Source organism: Mobula hypostoma, chromosome 6, assembly GCF_963921235.1.
Source record: "Mobula hypostoma chromosome 6, sMobHyp1.1, whole genome shotgun sequence".
Taxonomy (NCBI): Eukaryota; Metazoa; Chordata; class Chondrichthyes; order Myliobatiformes; family Myliobatidae; genus Mobula; species Mobula hypostoma.
The window spans coordinates 70589116-70609137 of NC_086102.1; the positions used below are offsets into that span (position 1 = coordinate 70589116).

At 42.2% G+C, this 20022-nt stretch overlaps 1 protein-coding gene across 4 annotated transcripts in view; it reads right to left on the reverse strand.

Moving 5' to 3' along the window:
* Positions 1 to 20022, reverse strand: part of usp16 (ubiquitin specific peptidase 16) — an 85939-nt gene that overhangs the window by 40468 nt on the left and 25449 nt on the right. For all 4 annotated transcript variants that reach the window (XM_063050961.1, XM_063050959.1, XM_063050958.1 and 1 more), the window contains 2 exons: positions 19739 to 19828; positions 4690 to 4865 (listed from right to left, as the gene is read on the reverse strand). In XM_063050961.1, coding sequence (XP_062907031.1) covers positions 4690 to 4865; positions 19739 to 19799 — 237 coding nt within the window. In that variant the 5' untranslated portion in view covers positions 19800 to 19828. The remainder of the gene's footprint in view (positions 1 to 4689; positions 4866 to 19738; positions 19829 to 20022) is intronic.

Genomic DNA, 20022 nt, shown 5'->3' on the forward strand with positions numbered 1-20022 from the left:
TTTTCCCTTTTCTAACTTCTGCTTTGGTGTCTGCATTGACTACGAATATCAGAGTCAAGCACATTATTTCACTCTTTTTATGCAAATAAAAATGTTCACTCAATGCAGGTTTGTTAAAGGTAAAATTTAAAAAACTTGTAGGGAAAATATATAGCAGTTACAGCAGAGATAAACATAGAAACATAGAAAACATAGAAAATAGGTGCAGGAGTAGGCCATTCGGCCCTTCAAGCCTGCACTGCCATTCAGTACGATCATGGCTGATCATCCAACTCAGAACCCTGTACCTTGCTTCTCTCCATACCCCCTGACCCCTTTAGCCACAAATCTAACTCCCTCTTAAATATAGCCAATGAACTGGCCTCAACTGTTTACTGTGGCAGAGAATTCCACAGATTCACCACTCTCTGTGTGAAGAAGTTTTTCCTCATCTCGGTTCTAAAAGACTTCCCCTTTATCCTTAAACTGTGACCCCTCATTCTGGACTTCCCTAACATAGGGAACAATCTTCCTGCATCTAGCCTGTCCAATCCCTTTAGAATTTTATACGTGTCATTAAGATCCCCCCTCAATCTTCTAAATTCCAGTGAGTATAAGCCTAGTCAATCCAGTCTTTCATCATATGAAAGTCCTGCCATCCCAGGAATCAATCTGGTGAACTTTCTTTGTACTCCCTCTATGGCAAGAATGTCTTTCCTCAGATTAGGGGACCAAAACTGCAGACAATACTCCAGGTGCGGTCTCACCAAGGCCTTGTACAACTGCAGTAGAACCTCCCTGCTCCTGTATTCGAATCCTCTTGCTATGAATGCCAGCATACCATTCGCCTTTTTCACTGCCTGCTGTACCTGCATGCCCACTTTCAATGACTGGTGTACAACGACACCCAGGTCTTGTTGCATCTCCCCTTTTCCTAATTGGCCACCATTCAGATAATAATCTGTTTTCCTGTTCTTGCCACCAAAGTGGATAACCTCACATTTATCCACATTAAATTGCATCTGCCATGAATTTGCCCACTCACCTAACCTATCCAAGTCACCCTGCATCCTCTCAGCATCCTCCTCACAGCTAACACTGCCGCCCAGCTTCGTGTCATCCACAAACTTGGAGATGCTGCATTTAATTCCCTCGTCTAAGTCATTAATATATATCGTAAACAACTGGGGTCCCAGCACTGAGCCTTGCGGTACCCCACTAGTCACTGCCTGCCATTCTGAAAAGGTCCCGTTTATTCGCACACTCTTTGCTTCCTGTCTGCCCACCAATTCTCTATCCACATCAATACCATACCCCCAATACAGTGTGCTTTAAGTTTGCACACTAATCTCCTGTGTGAGACCTTGTCAAAAGCCTTTTGGAAATCCAAATATACCACATCCACTGGTTCTCCCCTATCCACTCTACTAGTTACATCCTCAAAAAATTCTATAAGATTCGTCAGACATGATTTTCCTTTCACAAATCCATGCTGACTTTGTCCGATGATTTCACCGCTTTCCAAATGTGCTGTTATCACATCTTTGATAACTGACTCCAGCAGTTTCCCCACCACCGACGTTAGGCTAACCGGTCTATAATTCCCCGGTTTCTCTCTCCCTCCTTTTTTAAGAAGTGGGGTTATATTAGCCACCCTCCAATCCTCAGGAACTAATCCAGAATCTAAAGAGTTTTGAAAAATTATCACTAATGCATCCACTATTTCTTGGGCTACTTCCTTAAGCACTCTGGGATGCAGACCATCTGGCCCTGGGGATTTATCTGCTTTTAGTCCCTTCAATTTACCTAACACCACTTCCCTACTAACATGTATTTCCCTCAGTTCCTCCATCTCACTAGACTCTCGGTCCCCTACTATTTCCTGAAGATTATTTATGTCCTCCTCAGTGAAGACAGAACCAAAGTAATTATTCAATTGGTCTGCCATGTCCTTGCTCCCCATGATCAAGTCACCTGTTTCTGACTGTAAGGGACCGAAATTTGTCTTAACCAATCTTTATCTTTTCACATATCTATAAAAACTAACTGTAAAAGCTTTTATGTTCCCAGCCAGCTTTCTCTCATAATCTTTTTTCCCTTTCCTAATTAAGCCCTTTGTCCTCCTCTGCTGGACTCTGAATTTCTCCCAGTCCTCAGGTGTGCTGCTTTTTCCGGCTAATTTGTATGTTTCTTCTTTGCAGTTGATACTATCCCTAACTTCCCTTGTCAGCCACGGGTGCACTACCTTCCCTCGTTTATTCTTTTGCCAAACTGGGATGAACAATTGTTGTAGTTCAGCCATGCGATCTTTAAATGCTTGTCATTGCATATCCACCGTTAACCCTTTAAGTACCATTTGCTAGTCTATCTTAGCTAATTCACGTCTCATACCTTCAGTTACCCTTCTTTAAGTTCAGAACTTTTGTTTCTGAATTAACTATGTCACTCTCCATTTTAATGAAGAATTCCACCATTTTATGGTCACTCTTACCCAAGGGGCCTCGCACGACAAGATTGCTAACTAACCCTTCCTCATTGCTCAATACCCAGTCTAGAATGGCCTGCTCTCTAGTTGGTTCCTCAACATGTTGGTTCAGAAAACCATCTCGCATACATTCCAAGAAATCGTCTTCCTCAGCACCCTTACCAATTCACCCAATCTTTATGTAGATTGAAGTCACCCATTATAACTGCTGTTCCTTTGTTGCACGCATTTCTAATTTCTTGTTTAATGCCATCCCCAACCTCTCCACTACTGTTAGGTGGCCTGTACACAGCTCTCACCAGCGTTTTCTGCCCCTTAGTGTTATGCAGTTCTACCCATATCGATTCCACATCCTCCAGGCTAATGTCCTTCCTTTCTATTGCGTTAATCTCCTCTCTAACCAGCAATGCTATCCCACCTCCCTTCCTTTCATGTCTATCCCTCCTGCATATTGAATATCCCTGAATGTTGAGCTCCCATCCCTGGAGCCATGTCTCTGTGATTCCAACTATATCATATTCATTAATAACTATCTGCACATTCAATTCATCCACCGTGTTAAGAATGCTCCTTGCATTGACACACAAAGCCTTCAGACTTGTTTTTACAACACTCTTAGCCCTTATACAATTATGCTGAAAAGTGGCCCTTTTTGATTTTTGCTCTGGATTTACCTGCCTGCCACTTTTACTTTTCACCTTACTACTTTTTGCTTCTACCCTCATTTTACACCCCTCTGACTCTCTGCACTTGTTCCCATCCCCCAGCCACATTAGTTTAAATCCTCCTGAACAACAGTAGCAAATGCTTCCCCTGGGACATTGGTTCTAGTCCAGCCCAGGTGCAGACCATCCTGTTTGTACCGGTTCCACCTCCTCCAGAACTGGTTCCAATGCCCCAGAAATTTGAAGCCCTCCCCCTTGCACCATTTTTCAAGCCACGTATTCATCTGACATATCCTCCTATTCCTACTCTGACTAGCACATGGCACTGGTAGTAATCCAGAGATTATTACCTTTGTGGTCCTACTTTTTAGTTTATCTCCTAACTCCCTAAATTCACCTTGCTGGACTTCATCCCGTTTCTTTACCTCTATTGTTGGTACCTATGTGCACCACGACCACTGGCTGTTCACCCTCCCACTCCAGAATGTCCTGCAGCTGCTCAGAGTCATCCTTGACTCTTGCACCAGGGAGGCAACATACCCTCCTGGAGTCTCGTTTGTGGCCGCAGAAAAGCCTATCTATTCCCCATACAATCGAATCCCCTATCACTATAGCTCTCCCACTCCTTTTCCTTCCCTCCTGTGCTGCAGAGCCACCCATGGTGCCATGAACTCGGCTGCTGCTGCCTTCCCCTGATGAGTCATCTCCCCCAACACTATATCTGTTTAGGAGGGAGATGACCCCAGGGGACTCCTGCACTACCTGCCTACTGCTACGCTGTCTAGTGGCCACCCATTCCCTTTCTGCCTGTGTAGCCTTTACCTGTGGTGTGGCCAACTCACTGAACGTTCTCTTCACGACTTTCTCAGCATCGCGGATGCTCCAGTATGATCCAATCACAGCTCCAGCCACTTAATGCGGTCTGCCAGAAGCTGCAGCTGGACACATTTCCTGCACACATAGTCGTCAGGGACACTGGAAGTATCCCTGATTTGCCACATGCTGCAGGATGAACAAACCACGGGGACGATCTCAGCTGTCATGACCTACCCAATACGCTACAGCCTTGCCTTAATAAAAAGTTAGGAAACAACAAAATCTGGCATATATGGATGGTTTGTCTAGCAACCATGGGACAACGTAATTCAAAACTGACCAATTTCCATTTCACAATGTAGAAAGAAAGAAAAACGTTCTGAAGCTACTGATCTGAATGAAACAGTGCACTGATCTATGACAAAATAAATGTGAATGTGGGCGTATAAATTTAGTAATCTCTGAGCTCACATATATTCACTGAATGGTGGGGAAGCCATTTCCGTACAGATCCTCAACTTGATCTTGTGGTCTGACATCAGTTATTGACCAAAAGATCAAGAAATATTTTAATGAAGATATCCTCCTCAGACATTCAAACCATCGTAATATGCTAAATCATTTGCTAGTCATGGGACGCATTTCAGCTCCTTTAACCAAGTAACACACATTGAGTTTCAATACTTAAAGCCAAACTTTACTAGAGGTTGCAAGCAAATTACTGTGGTTCTTACAGCGATTTACCTTATGCCCACATTTTAAGCATAACCAGATGGTTAGCGTTTCATCAGTTTCCTCACATTTGCTCTCGGTTTTGTCCTCAGCTTTGCAGACATCACAAGCATTGCACCAATCCCGGTCAAAAACTTTCTTAACCATGCGTTGGTTCAATCCCTTAGGAAAGTGAGTACATTGAGGCACTGAAATAATGGAAAATTCAAAATTTAGTTAGGCATACAAATTTTGCCTAATAACTGTAAGTGGTTTCATTAGTTACATATTTTTACTCTAAAGTTGTGCAAATTTTGAAATGAATTGGTCTACTGTTAGTATTCAATATAGGCACATAACAGTTTATTTCGACCCATCGAGCCCATGCCATCTCAATTACACCCATGTGACCAATTAACCTACTAACTCATCTGTATGTCTTTGTAATGTGGGAGGAAACCCCCACAGTCATGGGGAACATACAAACTCATTACAGAAAACAGTCACGGGGAACATACAAACTCCTTACAGAAAACAGACACGGGGAACATACAAGCTCCTTACAGAAAACAGACACGGGGAACATACAAACTCCTTACAGAAAACAGTCACGGGGAACATACAAACTCCTTACAGAAAACTGTCACAGGGAACATACAAACTCCTTACAGAAAACTGTCACGGGGAACATACAGACTCCTTACAGAAAACAGCAGGAATTGAACCCAGGCCGCTGGCACTGTAACAGCATTGTGCTAACCACTATGCCTCTGTGCCGCCCCACAATCTGAATGATAAAGAAGTGAAAATACTCAGTGGAAGTCCTTGCAACTATCACAGAAAAAGACACAAACACAATTGAGACTCCCAATGAGTATTTTTACTTTTTTAACTGTTCAAATTGTGTGAGTACAGAAACTGTTGGATACATTTTATGGACCTGTTTCTAAATAAAACCGATTGGGGAATATAGTTCCATGTGTGATGTGACGTAGTACGTGGAAATTCCGAGATGCTGTTTGCTTTCTAGGAGACCACATATGCAGAAAATGCCTGCAGCTTGGCCAACTTAAGTGCAAGGTTTTGAGGCTTGTGGACCAGATGGAAGCACCACAGTTCATCCAGAACACTGACAGTTACTTAAACAGCACATTTCAAGATGTAGTGACCTCAAACCTGAAGCAAGGCTGGCCAGAGAAGGAATCAGTGACCATTAGGTAGAAACAGGTAGTTGCATAAATTTCACAGGGCACCATAGTAGCATAATGGTTAGTGTAACACCACTACAGCGTCAGCAGTCCGGGCTGAAGTCCTGCTGCCATCTGAAACGAGTTTGTACGCTCTCTCTGTAACTGTGCGGCTTTACTCCAGGTGCTCCTGTTTCCTCCCACACTCCAAAGACTACAGTTAGGGTTAGTAAGTTGTCGTCATGCTAGGTTGGTGCCAGAAGGATGGCAACATTTGCGGGCAGCCCCCAGCAAATACATGTACTATGTTGGTCTTTGAACTATATGATGCATTTCACTGCATATTTCACTACACATGTGACTAATAAAGCTAATCTTCATCTTTGCACATCAATACTCAAGATTTTCTACAGATGTGAGGTGGAAAGCATCCTAATATGCTGTATCATTGCATGGTACAGAAACTACACAGCTCTACAACAGGTAGTCAAAACTGCCAAACACGTCACCAGCACTAGGCTATCCAACATGAAAGACTAATATACAGAAAGATCCTGGAAAAAGGCCAGCAATGTCATGAAGGATACCACCCACCCTGATCGTAGACTGTTTGTCCCACTCCCATCAGGGAGGCCGCAGCATCCACATCAGGACCAACAATCTCAAAAGCAGTCACTAAGCAGTAATGCTGATAAACACCACCACCCACCAGCCCACCACATCACATCCCCACCAACTTATTTTATCATTTCCTGTCAGTCACCGTGTATACAAACACTCCTGTACCTAGCATCACTTTATGTAGTGCCTATAAAAAGTATTCACCTCCCTTGGAAGTTTTCATGTTGTATTGTTTACAACATTGAATCACAGTGGATTTAATTTGGCTTTTTCTGACACTGATCAACAGAAAAAGACCCTTTCATGTCAAAGTGAAAACAAATCTCTACAAAGTGATCTAATTACAAATATAAAACACAAAATATTTGGTTCAACAAATATTCATCCCCCTTTAAAATGACGCACCAAATCATCACGAGTGCAGTCAATTGGTTTTAGAAGTCACATAATTAGTTAAATGGAGATCACTGTGTACAATCAAGGTGTTTCAATTGATTGGAGTAAAAATACACCTGTATCTGGAAGGTCCAACTGCTGGCTAGGGACTGTCGTGGAAGCTGGCTGTGTTCTGCTTGATGCGTGAGTGTGTTTTGGAACCTGTTGAGGGAAAGAGAGTGGGGAAGGAACAGAAATTGCTGGGAGGGGGTCGTGTGGGTCCGGCAATGGCGGACAAGATAAGAGGCGGGGTTGAGGGAAAGAAAGTGGAGAAGGAGAGGGATAGAGACTTGGGACCAGAGGTAGGCAGCTGGGGAGAGGTGGATTATTGTCAAGGGAGAAATAAAGGGAATGAGGAGGTAGTGAGGGGTCGGATGAATAAAAACCAAGACAAAGGGAATAAAAGAATAAGAAATGATAGTGGAGAAAGCTCTGAAAGTGAGGAAGATGAACAAGCTCAGAGAGGAGGTGTTGTCATAATTAGGTTTAATGAGAAGGCTCAGGGACATATGAAGAAAATTAACCCGTTTGTGCTAACAACAACTCTGACAAATAAGATAGGGGAAATAATATTTGCAAAAGTCCTTAATGATGGCAACTTATTGGTAAGATGTGCGAATGAGGAACAACTTGAGAAAGCACTCAAGCTAAAAGAGATAGGAAAATGCAAGGTGGAATACACTGGGAGGGTGGGAGCACTTAACAGTGGTTGTAAAGGAGTGATCACGGGGATACCAATGAGTATAAATATGGAGGAGATAAAGAGGAATATCAAAGGAGGGAAAGTAATGAATGTTCAAAGACTGAAAACAACAAAGGAGGGAGTGAAAAAGGAAAGTGAATCAGTATTGATTGAATTTGAAGAAGAAAGAGTGCCAAGGAAGGTGTTCCTGGGTTTCATGAGTTACCCAGTAAGGGTGTATGTGCCAAAGCCATTGAGGTGCTATAATTGTCAAAGGTTTGGACACGTGGCTAAAAACTGTAAAAGGCAGAGGAGATGTGCTAGATGTGGGGGTGATCATGAATATGGAAAGTGCGGAACAGGAGTTCAACCAAAATGCTGCAATTGTGGAGGAGCTCATAATATTGCATATAGTGGGTGTGAGGTTGTCAGACGGGAGACTAAAATTCAAGAAATAAGAGTGAAAAGAAAGATCACTTATGCAGAAGCTGTAAGAATGTCAAGAGAACAGAATAATGCTCCTAATGAACAGGGAGCAATAGGGATACGAGAGATGCAACAAAGAACAAATGACAGGATTTATGTAGACAAAAAGGCTCTAGTAACATTCATTGCAGGAGTGATTAATAGTACTGCTGAGGTAAAGTCAAAAAGTGACAAAATTCAGCTGGTGGTAAAAGCAGCAGTAAACCATTTAGGGTTAGTAGGACTGACATGGGAGGGAGAACCTCAGTAATCAGTCAAGCCAGGAAGTGTCATGTGTTGGTTAATACTAATTATGGTGATTCTTTTACAATGGAATGCAAGGAGCTTACTGGCCAATAGCCAGGAATTCAAGCACTTTATTAAAGAAATGGTTGTAAAACCGGATGTAGTGTGTATTCAGGAAACTTGGTTGAAACCAACTTTAGACTTTGTGGTATATGGGTATACAATGATAAGGAAAGATAGAAATCTAGGGGGAGGAGGGGGTTGTGCTATGTTAATCAAGCAAGGTATACCATATAGGGTACTGGAGAAAGGAGATGATCAGGAATACATAGTGGTGGAAGTGTGGGAGAGAGGGGAGGGAGTGGTTATAATTAACTACTACAATCCATGTAAAAGGTTGGATTTGGACAGCCTATTAAAGATACAAGGACAAAACAGACATAAAGTAGTGTGGTGTGCAGATTTCAATGCTCATAGCACAATATGGGGGGATCAGATTACAGATCCAAATGGAAAGGTAATTGAAGATTTGATGGAAGAAAGGGATTTGGTGTGTATGAATGATGGTAGCGGCACAAGGATAGATATAACAACAGGAACTGAGTCAGTGTTAGATATTACGTTAGTGTCTAATACCTTGGCTGGCATTAGTAACTGGGGAGTTTGGACTGCTTCAACAGTAGGCAGTGATCACTAGCCAGTTTTGTGTTCAGTGGGTGAAAGAGTTGAAGTTAGACCAGGTGGCGGAACCCCAAAGTGGGTGTTTGGAAAAGCAGATTGGGGTAAGTTCCAGAAGTTGAGTGAAGAAGGGTTGACAAAGATTGATATTTCTGGAAATGTAGATGAATTAAACAGTCAGGTGACTTCAGCAATTATCATGGCAGCAGAAGGGTCTATACCTAGGAGTAAAAATAGGATGAATAGAAAACTGGTACCATGGTGGACAGAGGAATGTTGTCAGGCTGTAAAAAACAGAAATAGAGCATTCAGGCTAGTTAAAAGAACCCATAATATGCAGCATTTGGTTCAATATAAGAAAGCACAGGCAGTGGTGAGAAGAACTATACGTCAAGCTAAAAGGGCAAGTTGGAGGAGTTTTTGCGACAAGGTAGGAAGAACAACACCTGTGGGAGAGATATGGGGAATGATTAAGAGGATGGGAGGAGATAGAAGGGAATGGGAATATCCAGTAATGATATCTGAGGAGGAAACTGCAGTCTCCAGTAGGGATAAGGCTGAGGTCATGGCCAAGTCATTTGTACTGATACACAGTTCAGAAAACTTGTCTGAAGAAGGGAGAAGAAGGAGGGAAAGAATAATGAGCCAACACCCAGGTGTGTTAAGCAGGAGGGAAGGAACAGATGATATAATTGATGATCCATTTACATTAGCAGAAATGGTGAGAGCAATAAAGAGATCGAGACCAACCTCCCCAGGGAAAGATCTGATATGCTCTGTGATGCTAAAAAATCTAGGAGAAGGAGCGCTCTTGAAGTTGCTGCATTTTTATAACAGAGTGTGGGAGGAGGGAAGATTACCAAGTGCATGGAAAGAAGCAGTAGTAATTCCAATAAGGAAGCCTGGCAAGGATCTGTCAAAACCCACTAGCTACAGACCAATTGCATTAACATCAAGTATATGTAAGATAATGGAAAGGATGATAACAGAAAGGTTATCATATGAGCTTGAGAAAAGGGGAATGCTGGCAAGTTATCAGAGTGGTTTTAGAAAGGGAAGGAATTCCATGGACTCAGTGATTATGTGAGAGACTGAAATAAGGAAGGCCCAGGCAAATAGAGAGTCAGTAGTGGCAGTGTTCTTTGACATTGAAAAAGCCTATGATATGATGTGGAAGGAAGGATTATTAATTAAACTGCACAAGATGGGGGTTGGTGGGAGAGTTTTTAATTGGATTAAAGATTTTTTGTTTGGTAGAAAAATTCAAGTTCGGATTGGATCAGAATTATCAAAACAGTACATAGTGGAAAATGGCACACCTCAAGGTAGTGTGATTAGCCCATTACTTTTCATGATTATGATCAATGATGTCTTCACAAAGGTACCAGTGGATATAGGTAGGTCACTGTTTGCGGATGATGGGGCCTTGTGGAAAAGAGGCAGGAACATGGACTATATAATCAGGAAACTACAAGAAGCAATTGATGAAGTGATGGAGTGGGGTTATGATTGGGGATGTAGATTTTCAGTAGATAAAACTCAAACTGTATTTTTTACCAGGAAAACGGTTGAGGTAGAGAAGTTGTTAAGGATGTATGGGGTTGAATTAGAAAGGGTTGCATCATTTAAATTTCTGGGAGTTATATTTGATTCACGATTAACATGGGCAGACCATATCAGGAAAGTTGAGGAGAAATGTAAAAAAGTAATAAATGTGATGAGATGTTTGACTGGTAGGGAATGGGGAGCAAGTTGTTCAGCTTTGAAGAGAATGTATGTGGCTTTAGTAAGATCTGTATTGGATTATGGAAATATAGTATATGGATCAGCAGCTAGGTCTCTTATAAGGAAACTGGATGTGATTCAGGCTCAGGCCTTGAGAGTGTGCAGTGGGGCTTTTAAAACGTCACCAGTGTCAGCCCTACAGGTAGAAATGGGAATAATGCCTTTGGAACTAAGAAGGATGCAACTGATGGCAAACTACTGGGCTAACTTGCAGGGGCACAATGATTCTCACCCTACTAAAGGAGTGTTGCAGGAGTGCTGGGAAAATGGGAGGTTTCAGAGGGATACCTTTAGTCGGGTAGGGAATGATATCGCGAAAGAATGTGGAGTGTTTGATCTGAGGATAAGTCCTTCAGTAGTTTATCCGGTTGTAGCTCCATGGAAGCTTGTATGGCCTGACATAGACTGGCATTTGTTAGAGGTAAAAAGGAAAGAAAGATATAAAACAGATTTGGTAAATGCATTTAACTGTCATGTGATGGAAAAGTATAGTGATTATACTCACATTTATACAGATGGTGCGAAGGAACCTGAAACAGGAGTGACAGGGTTTGGGGTGGTAATACCAGCGAAAGAAATTGGAATCAGCAGAAGAACATCTAATAAGTTAGGGGTGTTTACAGTGGAGATGCTGGCAGTGTTGGTTGCATTGCAATGGGTGCAGAAAGCCAGACCATCCAAAGCATTGATATGTTCAGATTCATCCTCAGTTCTAGCAAGTTTAAAGTCTTTTCACACAAACAGTCAGCAAGATGTACTTTATGAAGTCCTTCAGTTAGTTACAAGAATTGCAAATCAGGGAGGTCAGGTAAAATTTCTATGGGTTCCAGCACATGTAGGGGTGAAGGGGAATGAGAGGGTGGATGAGTTGGCAAAGAGGGCGTTAAAGAAAGAAAATGTGGAAATGCACATTAGTATCAGTAAAGCAGAGGTTAAGTGTGTAATCTGGGAAAAAGTCAACCGAATGTGGCAAGAAAGATGGGACAGGGAGGGGAAAGGGAGGCATTTATATCAAATACAAAAGAGTATTGCAGTTACTAGGGTAGGTAATGGAAACAGAAGAGAGGAAATTGTGTGGACTAGGTTAAGGCTGGGGCACTGTGCATTAAACAAAACATTGAAAATGATAGGGAAACACCAGACAGGATTGTGTGAGGAATGTCAGGAAGAGGAGTCAGTAGAACATGTAGTTCTGAGTTGCAGGAAGTATGGGATACAGAGAGAGATGATGAGAAATAAATTAAGGGAGTTGGGGATGCAGGAATTTACATTAAAAAGGTTGCTGGGCATGGGTGAGAGAGCACAAGTCCGGGTATTTTTAGCGTTTTTAAGGGGTACAGGGGTTTTTTATAGAATATGACGAATAAACAGGAATAGGATACTAGGATGGTCAAAGATGGGAGGGTGAAGTGTAGGTTTGTGTGTGTGTGTGTGTGCGCAATTGGGTGAAGGGATTTAGAATGTATGTCTAGTGCACATTCTGGGGCAGAGGGTGGCGGTAATGCACCATTAAGCTGGATGCCAACCGCCGTAAAACAAGATACAGACAGACAGACAGACAGGTCCAACTGCTGGTGAGTCAGTACCTTGGCAAAAACTACACCAAGAAGACAAGGAACACTCCAAGCAACTCCAAGAAAAGGTTATTGAAAAGCACATTTCAGGAGATGGATACAAGAAAATTTTCAAGTCACTGAATATTCCTTGGAGTACAGTTAAGTCAATCGCAAAGAAATAGAAAGAATATGGTACAGCTGTAAATCTGCCTAGAGCAGGCTGTCCTCAAAAACTGAGTAACTATGCAAGAAGGGAACGAATGAGGGAGGCCACCAAGAGACCTATGATAACTCTGGAGGAGCTGCAAGCTTCAATGACTGAGATGGGAGAGACTGCACATACAACAACTGTTGCCCAAGTGCTTCACCAGTCACAGTTTTATGGAAGACTGGCAAAGCAAAAGCCACTGTTGCAAGAACACTCACATGAAATCTTGGCTGGAGTTTGCCAGAAGGCATATAGGAGATCCTGAAGTCAGCTGGAAGAAGGTTCTACAGTCTGATGAAACCAAAATTGAGCTTTTTGGACATCAGATTAAAAGCTATGTTTGGTGTAAGCCAAACACTGCACATCATCAAAAGCACACCATCCCTACTGTGAAGCACGCTGGTGGTTGCATCAAGCTGTGGGGATGCTTCACAGCAGCAAGTCCTGGAAGGCTTGTGAAGGTAGGGGGTAAAATGAATGCGGCAAAATACAGGGAAATCCTGGTGCAGTCTGCAAAGAATTGGGACCCAGGAGAAGATTTGTCTTCCTGCAGGACAATGACCCCCATGTAGAAAGCCAAAGCTCCATAGGAATGGCTTAAAAACAACAAAGTTAATGTCCAGAAATGGCTAATTCAGAGTCCAGACCTCAATCTAATTAAGAATTTGTGGCTAAACTTGAAAGGGTTGTTCACTTACAATTCCCATGCAATCTGACAGAGCTTGAGCAGTTTTGTAAAGAAGAATGGGGAAAAATTACAGTGTCCAAATGTGCTAAGTTGATAAGAGACCTTTCCACACAGACTCAAGGCTGTAATTGTTGCCAAAGGTGCATCTACTAAACACTGACTTGAAGGAGGTGACAATTATCTATTCTCCTTTATGCTTGTGTACTGGAAATAACATGAAACAATCTTGAATCTAAATCTTTATCTTATTCCAAAACCATTTCTCTATTTTGGAATTGTATCTGGGGAGTCGAGCCAGAACTAAGATCAAGGCACTGTGGACCACTCAGATGCATAAAAGGAGCAGGAGGTGTTCTAAAGCGATTAATGGTCAGAAACTCAATTGTGAGGAGAACAGACAGGCACTTGTGCTGACATACATGCAAATCCCAATGGAGCTGACACTGTCATAAATTGGTTGCCTGGTATTCTAAAGGTGTTGGGAAAACATCATCAATGAAATGTTCTTACATCAATATCAATAACAGACACAGAGGTCTTGTACCATTTAAGGACCTAATTAGCAGATTAAATGAAAGGGCCTCAAGTTGCAATCCCTGAATTACACAGTTCTAAGTGGCAGCAAGTATGAGAGGACAAACAAGGTGATCATGCAGCTAAAAGAGGGTGCAGGAGGGTTTAAGATTTCTGGGTCATTGGGACCATTCTACGCAAAACCAAACAGGTTAAATAAGCTAAGTAAGTTGAACCTGTATTGGAGGTGGAGGTTTGCTAGCTATTGTTGGAGAGGATTTAAACTAATTTGGCAGGAAAATGGAAAAGACTGATGAACAGTTGGTGGAGGGGAAGCTACAGTTAAATAAGAAACAAAATTCAGTCAATAGAGTGGACAGAACATGCACAGATGTGATAAGGCAAATAGAATACATTAGAATCCACTGCTTCTATTCTAATGCAAGAGACCAAGACAGGTTGAATAACTTAGTTGTTGGGAATATGATATTATTCCTGTCAGAGACTATCAACATTCCAGGGTGTAGAATTTTTAGACATGATGGGGTGAATATAAAACAGGATGTAACATTACAATATTAATTAAGCATTCCATTATTGCAGTAATGAGGGAGGATATTCTCAAAAAGTTCTTCAAATGAAATCATTTGCACTGAGATTCCTATTGACCTGACAGTCAACAGCTGACAGAGCTAAATCACAGAAGTGAGTTAAAATCAGAACTAGGTTCATTACCACTGACATATGTTGTAAAATTTGTGGTTTTGTGACAGTGCAAGAACATAAGCTGGTTCTGGTAAGATAGCAGCACACTCGTACGCAGCAGCTGCTACGATGCCAACCAAAGGTGTTATTGTTTTTTTTTTAAAAAATGCATTTTTCTTTACGATTGAAAGACCCTGCCGGACATTAAGAACTTAAGTACTGTAGGTCTATTTGCCTAATGGTGGAGAAACTGAAGCAGCTGGACTTGGTGCGAACCCTGCAGCTGCCTGCAGCAGAGAAGAGTCAGTGTGCAGTTTATCAGCAAGTGATCATCTTATTTGCTTTTCTTGTGATTGTAAGTTATTGGTAATGAAGAATGCTGCAAGTCCAATTCACTTTTATTGGTGAATGGCGGGCACAGACGACAGGGGATTTGCGTGGCTTCGGTCAGTGAGGACTAGACCTCAAACCGCGATATCGCCTGTTTACAGCCAACCAGGAGAGGGGCGGAGTGGGTGTGGCACGGTGTACGTGCTGGAGTCAGTGCAGCCCTCCAGTATTTGCTTGGCAGAAGACAAAATGTAGAGTGTTTGACTGCAGACTGCTGCAACATTCATGGGCTCAGGAACTTGGACTATACTTTGGGTGACTGTATTTTACTGTTGTCTTATATGTGCTGTGTATGACTGTTGGTACTGCGTTTTGCACCTTGGCCCTACAGTAACCGTGTTTGTCTCTATTCATGAGTATTCATGTATGGTTGTATGACAAGTAAACTTGAACTTCAACTTCAACTTAAAAATTACCGTAAGTTATAACAAGTAAATAAATAGTACAAAAGAAGAATTCTGAGCTGATGTTCATGGACTGTTCAGAAACTTGATGACTAAGGGGAAGACCATGTTACTAAAATGCTGACTGTGGGTCTTCATGCTCCTGTCCAGCGTCCTTGATGGTACTAATGAGAAGAGAGCATGACTTAAAGTATACAATGTAAGAAAAAGGTTATTGTAACAAGGTTTTCAACTTCCCCAATATTAACTGGGATCACATTAGCGTGAGAGGATTCAGAGAGGATGGAATTATTCAAGTGGACTGAGGCGAGATTTTTGGAGTCAGCATACATATTGTTCAACAAAAGGGCAGTGCTAGACCTAATCTTTGGGAATATAAGGTGAGGTAGTGACAATAGAAGAGTATTTTGGTCATAGTGACTATAACTGTAAAGCTTCAATGCAGTTATGAGAAAAGGATACGGATGACTGAGATTTAGATCCTGAATTAGGGGAAAACCAAACTAAATATGACAAAATCTGGCAAAAGCAGATCAGGAGCAGCAACTCTGAAGTGGAAGTCAATCAGAAGTGAAGGTAGAAAGACTTCAAGGCCAATAAATTCCCCCGAGGACAGCAAGTCTAAGGAACCTTTGATGTTAAGGGATATCAAGAGCTGGAAAGGAGAATGGTGCTGGTAATAGAGAACTACAAATGGGAAAGGCCGAATAGGAGCATAGAAAGCTTAGGAGAACATTTAAAAACATACAAGAACAACAGAAGGAAAAAGTAAATTTTTTAAAAATTGCAAAATATAATGTAAATAGATTAAGTGTAAAAAAAGTAACCAAGGAAAGAGTAGGGCCCTTGAAAATAAAATGGAGTCACAGAACAGAGGTGAGTTCCTAAATAAATATTTCACATCTATGTTTACTGAGGAGAAATACATTGAACCTGGAAAAAAATTATTCAAAACCTGGAAAATCTGGAACAAGTTACCATTAGAAAGGAGGTGGTATCAGAGCAAGCTGACAGGACCCGATGAGGTATAATCTAGGCTCCTGTGGTAAGAAATTTGAGTGGTATGAAGTCTCCCAAGTACCAGGGTCTCACATCAGGTCCTCAGCATTTTTAATAGGGAGGGATAGCAGCCAGAAGTTATGGAACATATTGACACCAACAACATAGGGAGGAAAAGGGATGAGGTCCTGTAGAGTGAATATAGGGAGCTAGGTAGGAAGTTAAAAGGCAGGACCTCAAATGTAGCCATCTCTGTACCATGAGCCATTGAGGGTAAGAAAAGGATGATTTGGCAGATGAATGAGTCGCTGAAGAATTGCTAAGGGGGCACGGTTTCAGATTTGTGGATCATTAGGATCTCTTCTAGGGAAGGTACATATTGTACGAAAATGCTGGGTTATACCTGACCAATGTCCTTGTGGGCAGGTTGGCTAGAGCTTTTGGAGGGTTTAAAATCAGGCTGGCAGGGGAGTGGGAATCAGTAATAGGAATAGTTGGTGTAAAGGCAGACATAATGGGTAGAGATACTATAAGAAAGGATAGGCAGTGAATAGGGCATAAATGCAATCAGTTGGATTAGTTGAAATGTGTTTAGTTTAACATGAGCAGTAGCTGGAACAAAGCTGATGAACTTAGAGCATGGATCAGTTGTGGCCATTTCAGAAATCTGGCTGTCACAAAGGCAGGAATGGCTGCTGGATGTTCCAGGATTTAGATGTTTCAAAAGTGACAGGGAGGGAAGTGAAAGAGGTGGAGGAGTGATGACATTGCTAATCAGGGATAGTATTGCAGCTGCAGAAAGGGAGCTCATTGTGGAGGGATTGTCTCCTGATTCAGTGTGGGTGGAAGTCAGAAACAGGAAGTGAGCAATCACTGTCGGAGTATTCTATAGAATCACCCTCTCCACCCATGGCAATAGACACTGAGGTGCAGATCAAGAGGCAAATGTGCAAAAATAACAGGGTTGTTGTCACGATTGCATCTTTTGCACCTGTTTTGGAAAGTTGCAACAATAACAGGTTGTTGTCACTGGTGACTTCAACTTGCCTAAAATCGGTTGGCACCTCCTTAGTGCAAAAGGTTAACGTGGAGCAGAATTCATTTGGCGAGTCTAGGAAGGATTCCTGACACAACATGTGAACTGACCAACTAGAGGAGGGGCCATACTAGATCTAGTACTAGCCAATGAACCTGGTCAGGTGACAGATCTCTTGGTAGGTGAGCATTTCAGAGACAATGACAACTCCCTCACCTTTACCATAGCCTTGAACAAGGATAGGAGCAGACAACATGGTGAAGTATTTAATTGGGAGAGGACTAATTATGATGCTATTCCGCAGGAACTTGAGAGTATAAATTGAGAACAGATGTAACTCAGAAATAAACAACAGAAATGTGAGGTTGCTTAGGGAGCACTAGAATGGGGCTCTGGATTGGCTTGTCCCTAAGAGGTAGGTAAAGAGTGGTCGGGTGAAGGAACCATGGTTGACAAGAGAAGTGGAACTTATAGTCAAGAAAAAGGAAGCATCCTTAAGGTTTAGGAAGAAAAGATCAGACTGGATTCGAAAGCTATAAGGTAATCAAGAAGGAGCTTAAGGGGACATAAGCAGGCCTGCAAGTAGGATAAAGGAAAACCCCAAGGCCTTCTACATGTAAGTGAAGAACAGAGTGAGCTTAGGACTGATCAGGAATAAAAGAGGAAACATGCGTCTGGTGCAAGCCAAGGTAGGGGAGGTCCTTATTGAATATGTTGCTTCAGTATTCACCAGTGAGAGGGACCTTTACGAATATGAAATCAGCGTATGACCGGATACTACAGGAAGCAAGGGAAAACGATTGCTGAACCTTTAGAAATTATCCTTGCATCCTCACTGCCCATGAGAGTAGTACCAGAAGATTGGGGAGCAGGGGGAAGGGGGGTGTTATTCCTTGTGGTTAGCATAATGCTATTACAATGCCATAAACACGGTCCAATCCCACCACTTTCTGTAAGTTTGTACATTGTCCCCGTGACGTGTGTTTCCTCCAGGTGCTCTGGTTTCCTCCCACATTCCAAAGATGAATGGATCAGTAGGTTAATTTGTCATTGGGTGTAATTGGGTGGCACGTGCTTGTTGGGCCAGAAGGCCCCGCTACCATGCTGTATCTCTAAATCTAAAGTCTTTGTTCAGAAAGGTATTAGGAATAACCCTGGGAATTACAGACCAGTGACTCTTACATCAGTGGTGGGCAAACTATTTGGGAGGATTCTTAGAGACAGGATTTACGAGCATTTGGGGAAGCATAATCTGATTAGGGATAGACAGTATGGCTTTGTGAGGGGCAAGCCGTGCCTCACGAGCCTAGCTGAATTCTTTGAGGATGTGACCAAACGAATTGCTGAAGGAGGAACAGTAGATGTGGTATATAAAGATTTTAGTACGATGTTCAATAAGGTTCCCCATGGTAGGCTTATTTAGAAAATGAGAAGGCATGGGATCCATGGAAACTTGGCTGTGTGGATTCAGAACTGGCTTGCCCACAAAAGGCAGAGATGTATAGTAAATGGAATGTATTCTGTCTGAAGGTCAGTGACTAGCGGTTCCCACAAAGTTCTGTTAGGGACCCCTGCTCTTTGTGAGTTTTATAAATGACTTAGATGAAGAAGTGGAAGGGTGGGTTAGTAAGTTTGCAGATAACACAAAGGCTGGTGGTGTTGTGGATAATGTAGAAGGTTATCGTGGGTTACAACAAGACATTAATAGGATGCTGAGCTGGGCCGAAAGGTGGCAGATGAAGTTCAATGCCTATAAGTGTGAAGTGATTCATTTTGGAAGGTAAAATACAAGGCTAATGGCAGATTCTTAGCAGTGTGGAGAAGCAGAAGGATCTTGTGGTCCATGTCCGTAGATCCCTCAAAGTTGCCGCATAAGTTGATAGGATGGTTAAGGCGGCGTATGAAGGTGTGTTGACCTTCATTAGTCGGGAGACTGAGTTCAGAAGCCACGAGGTAAAACTGCGGCCCTATAAAACTCTGTTTAGACCACACCTGGGGTATTGTGTTCAGTTCTGGTCACCTCATATAGGAAGGATGTGGAAGTTTGAGAGGGGGCGCAGAGGAGCTATACCAGGATGCTGCCCGGATTAGACAGCATGTCTTGAGTAAAGGTTCAGCAAGGTAGGGCTTTTCTCTTTGCAGAGGAAGAAGAGAGGTGAATTGATTAGAGGTCATTAAGATGATAAGAAGCAAAGAGAGTGGATGGCCAGCACCTTTTTTCCCAGAGCAGCAATGCCTAATACGAGAGGGCATAATTGTATGGTGAGTGGAGGAAAGTATAGGGGAGTGGTAAGTGGATTGAATACATTACCAGGCATGTTGGTAGAGCAGATGCGCTAGGGACTTTTGAGACTATCAGATAGCTACATAGATGAAAGCAAAATGGTGGGAGGGAAGTGTCTGATTTTGAGTAGATTAAAAGGTTGGCACAACATTGTGAGCCAAAGTACCTGTACTGTTCTATGAAACAAAGCATTTTATTACCATGATTATCAGATGCCTCATCATCCTGAGTAGAACTCAGTCTTTCCTTCTTCTTTCCCATTCCAATGCTGTTTACTAGGTTTCAATAACCTTAAAAAAAAAGAAAAACTTGTAAGATGAAGCATCTGAAAAAATGCACAACTGAAGATAATCGGCTGAATTAAGCTATCTGTCACCAGGTTGCAAAGGGGACTGATGACATTCAACGCTTACACTTCTGATCCTGCTAGAATCTCAAAATAAACAACTCAAGATGTTGTTATGTCTATCACTTGTCTCCGTCC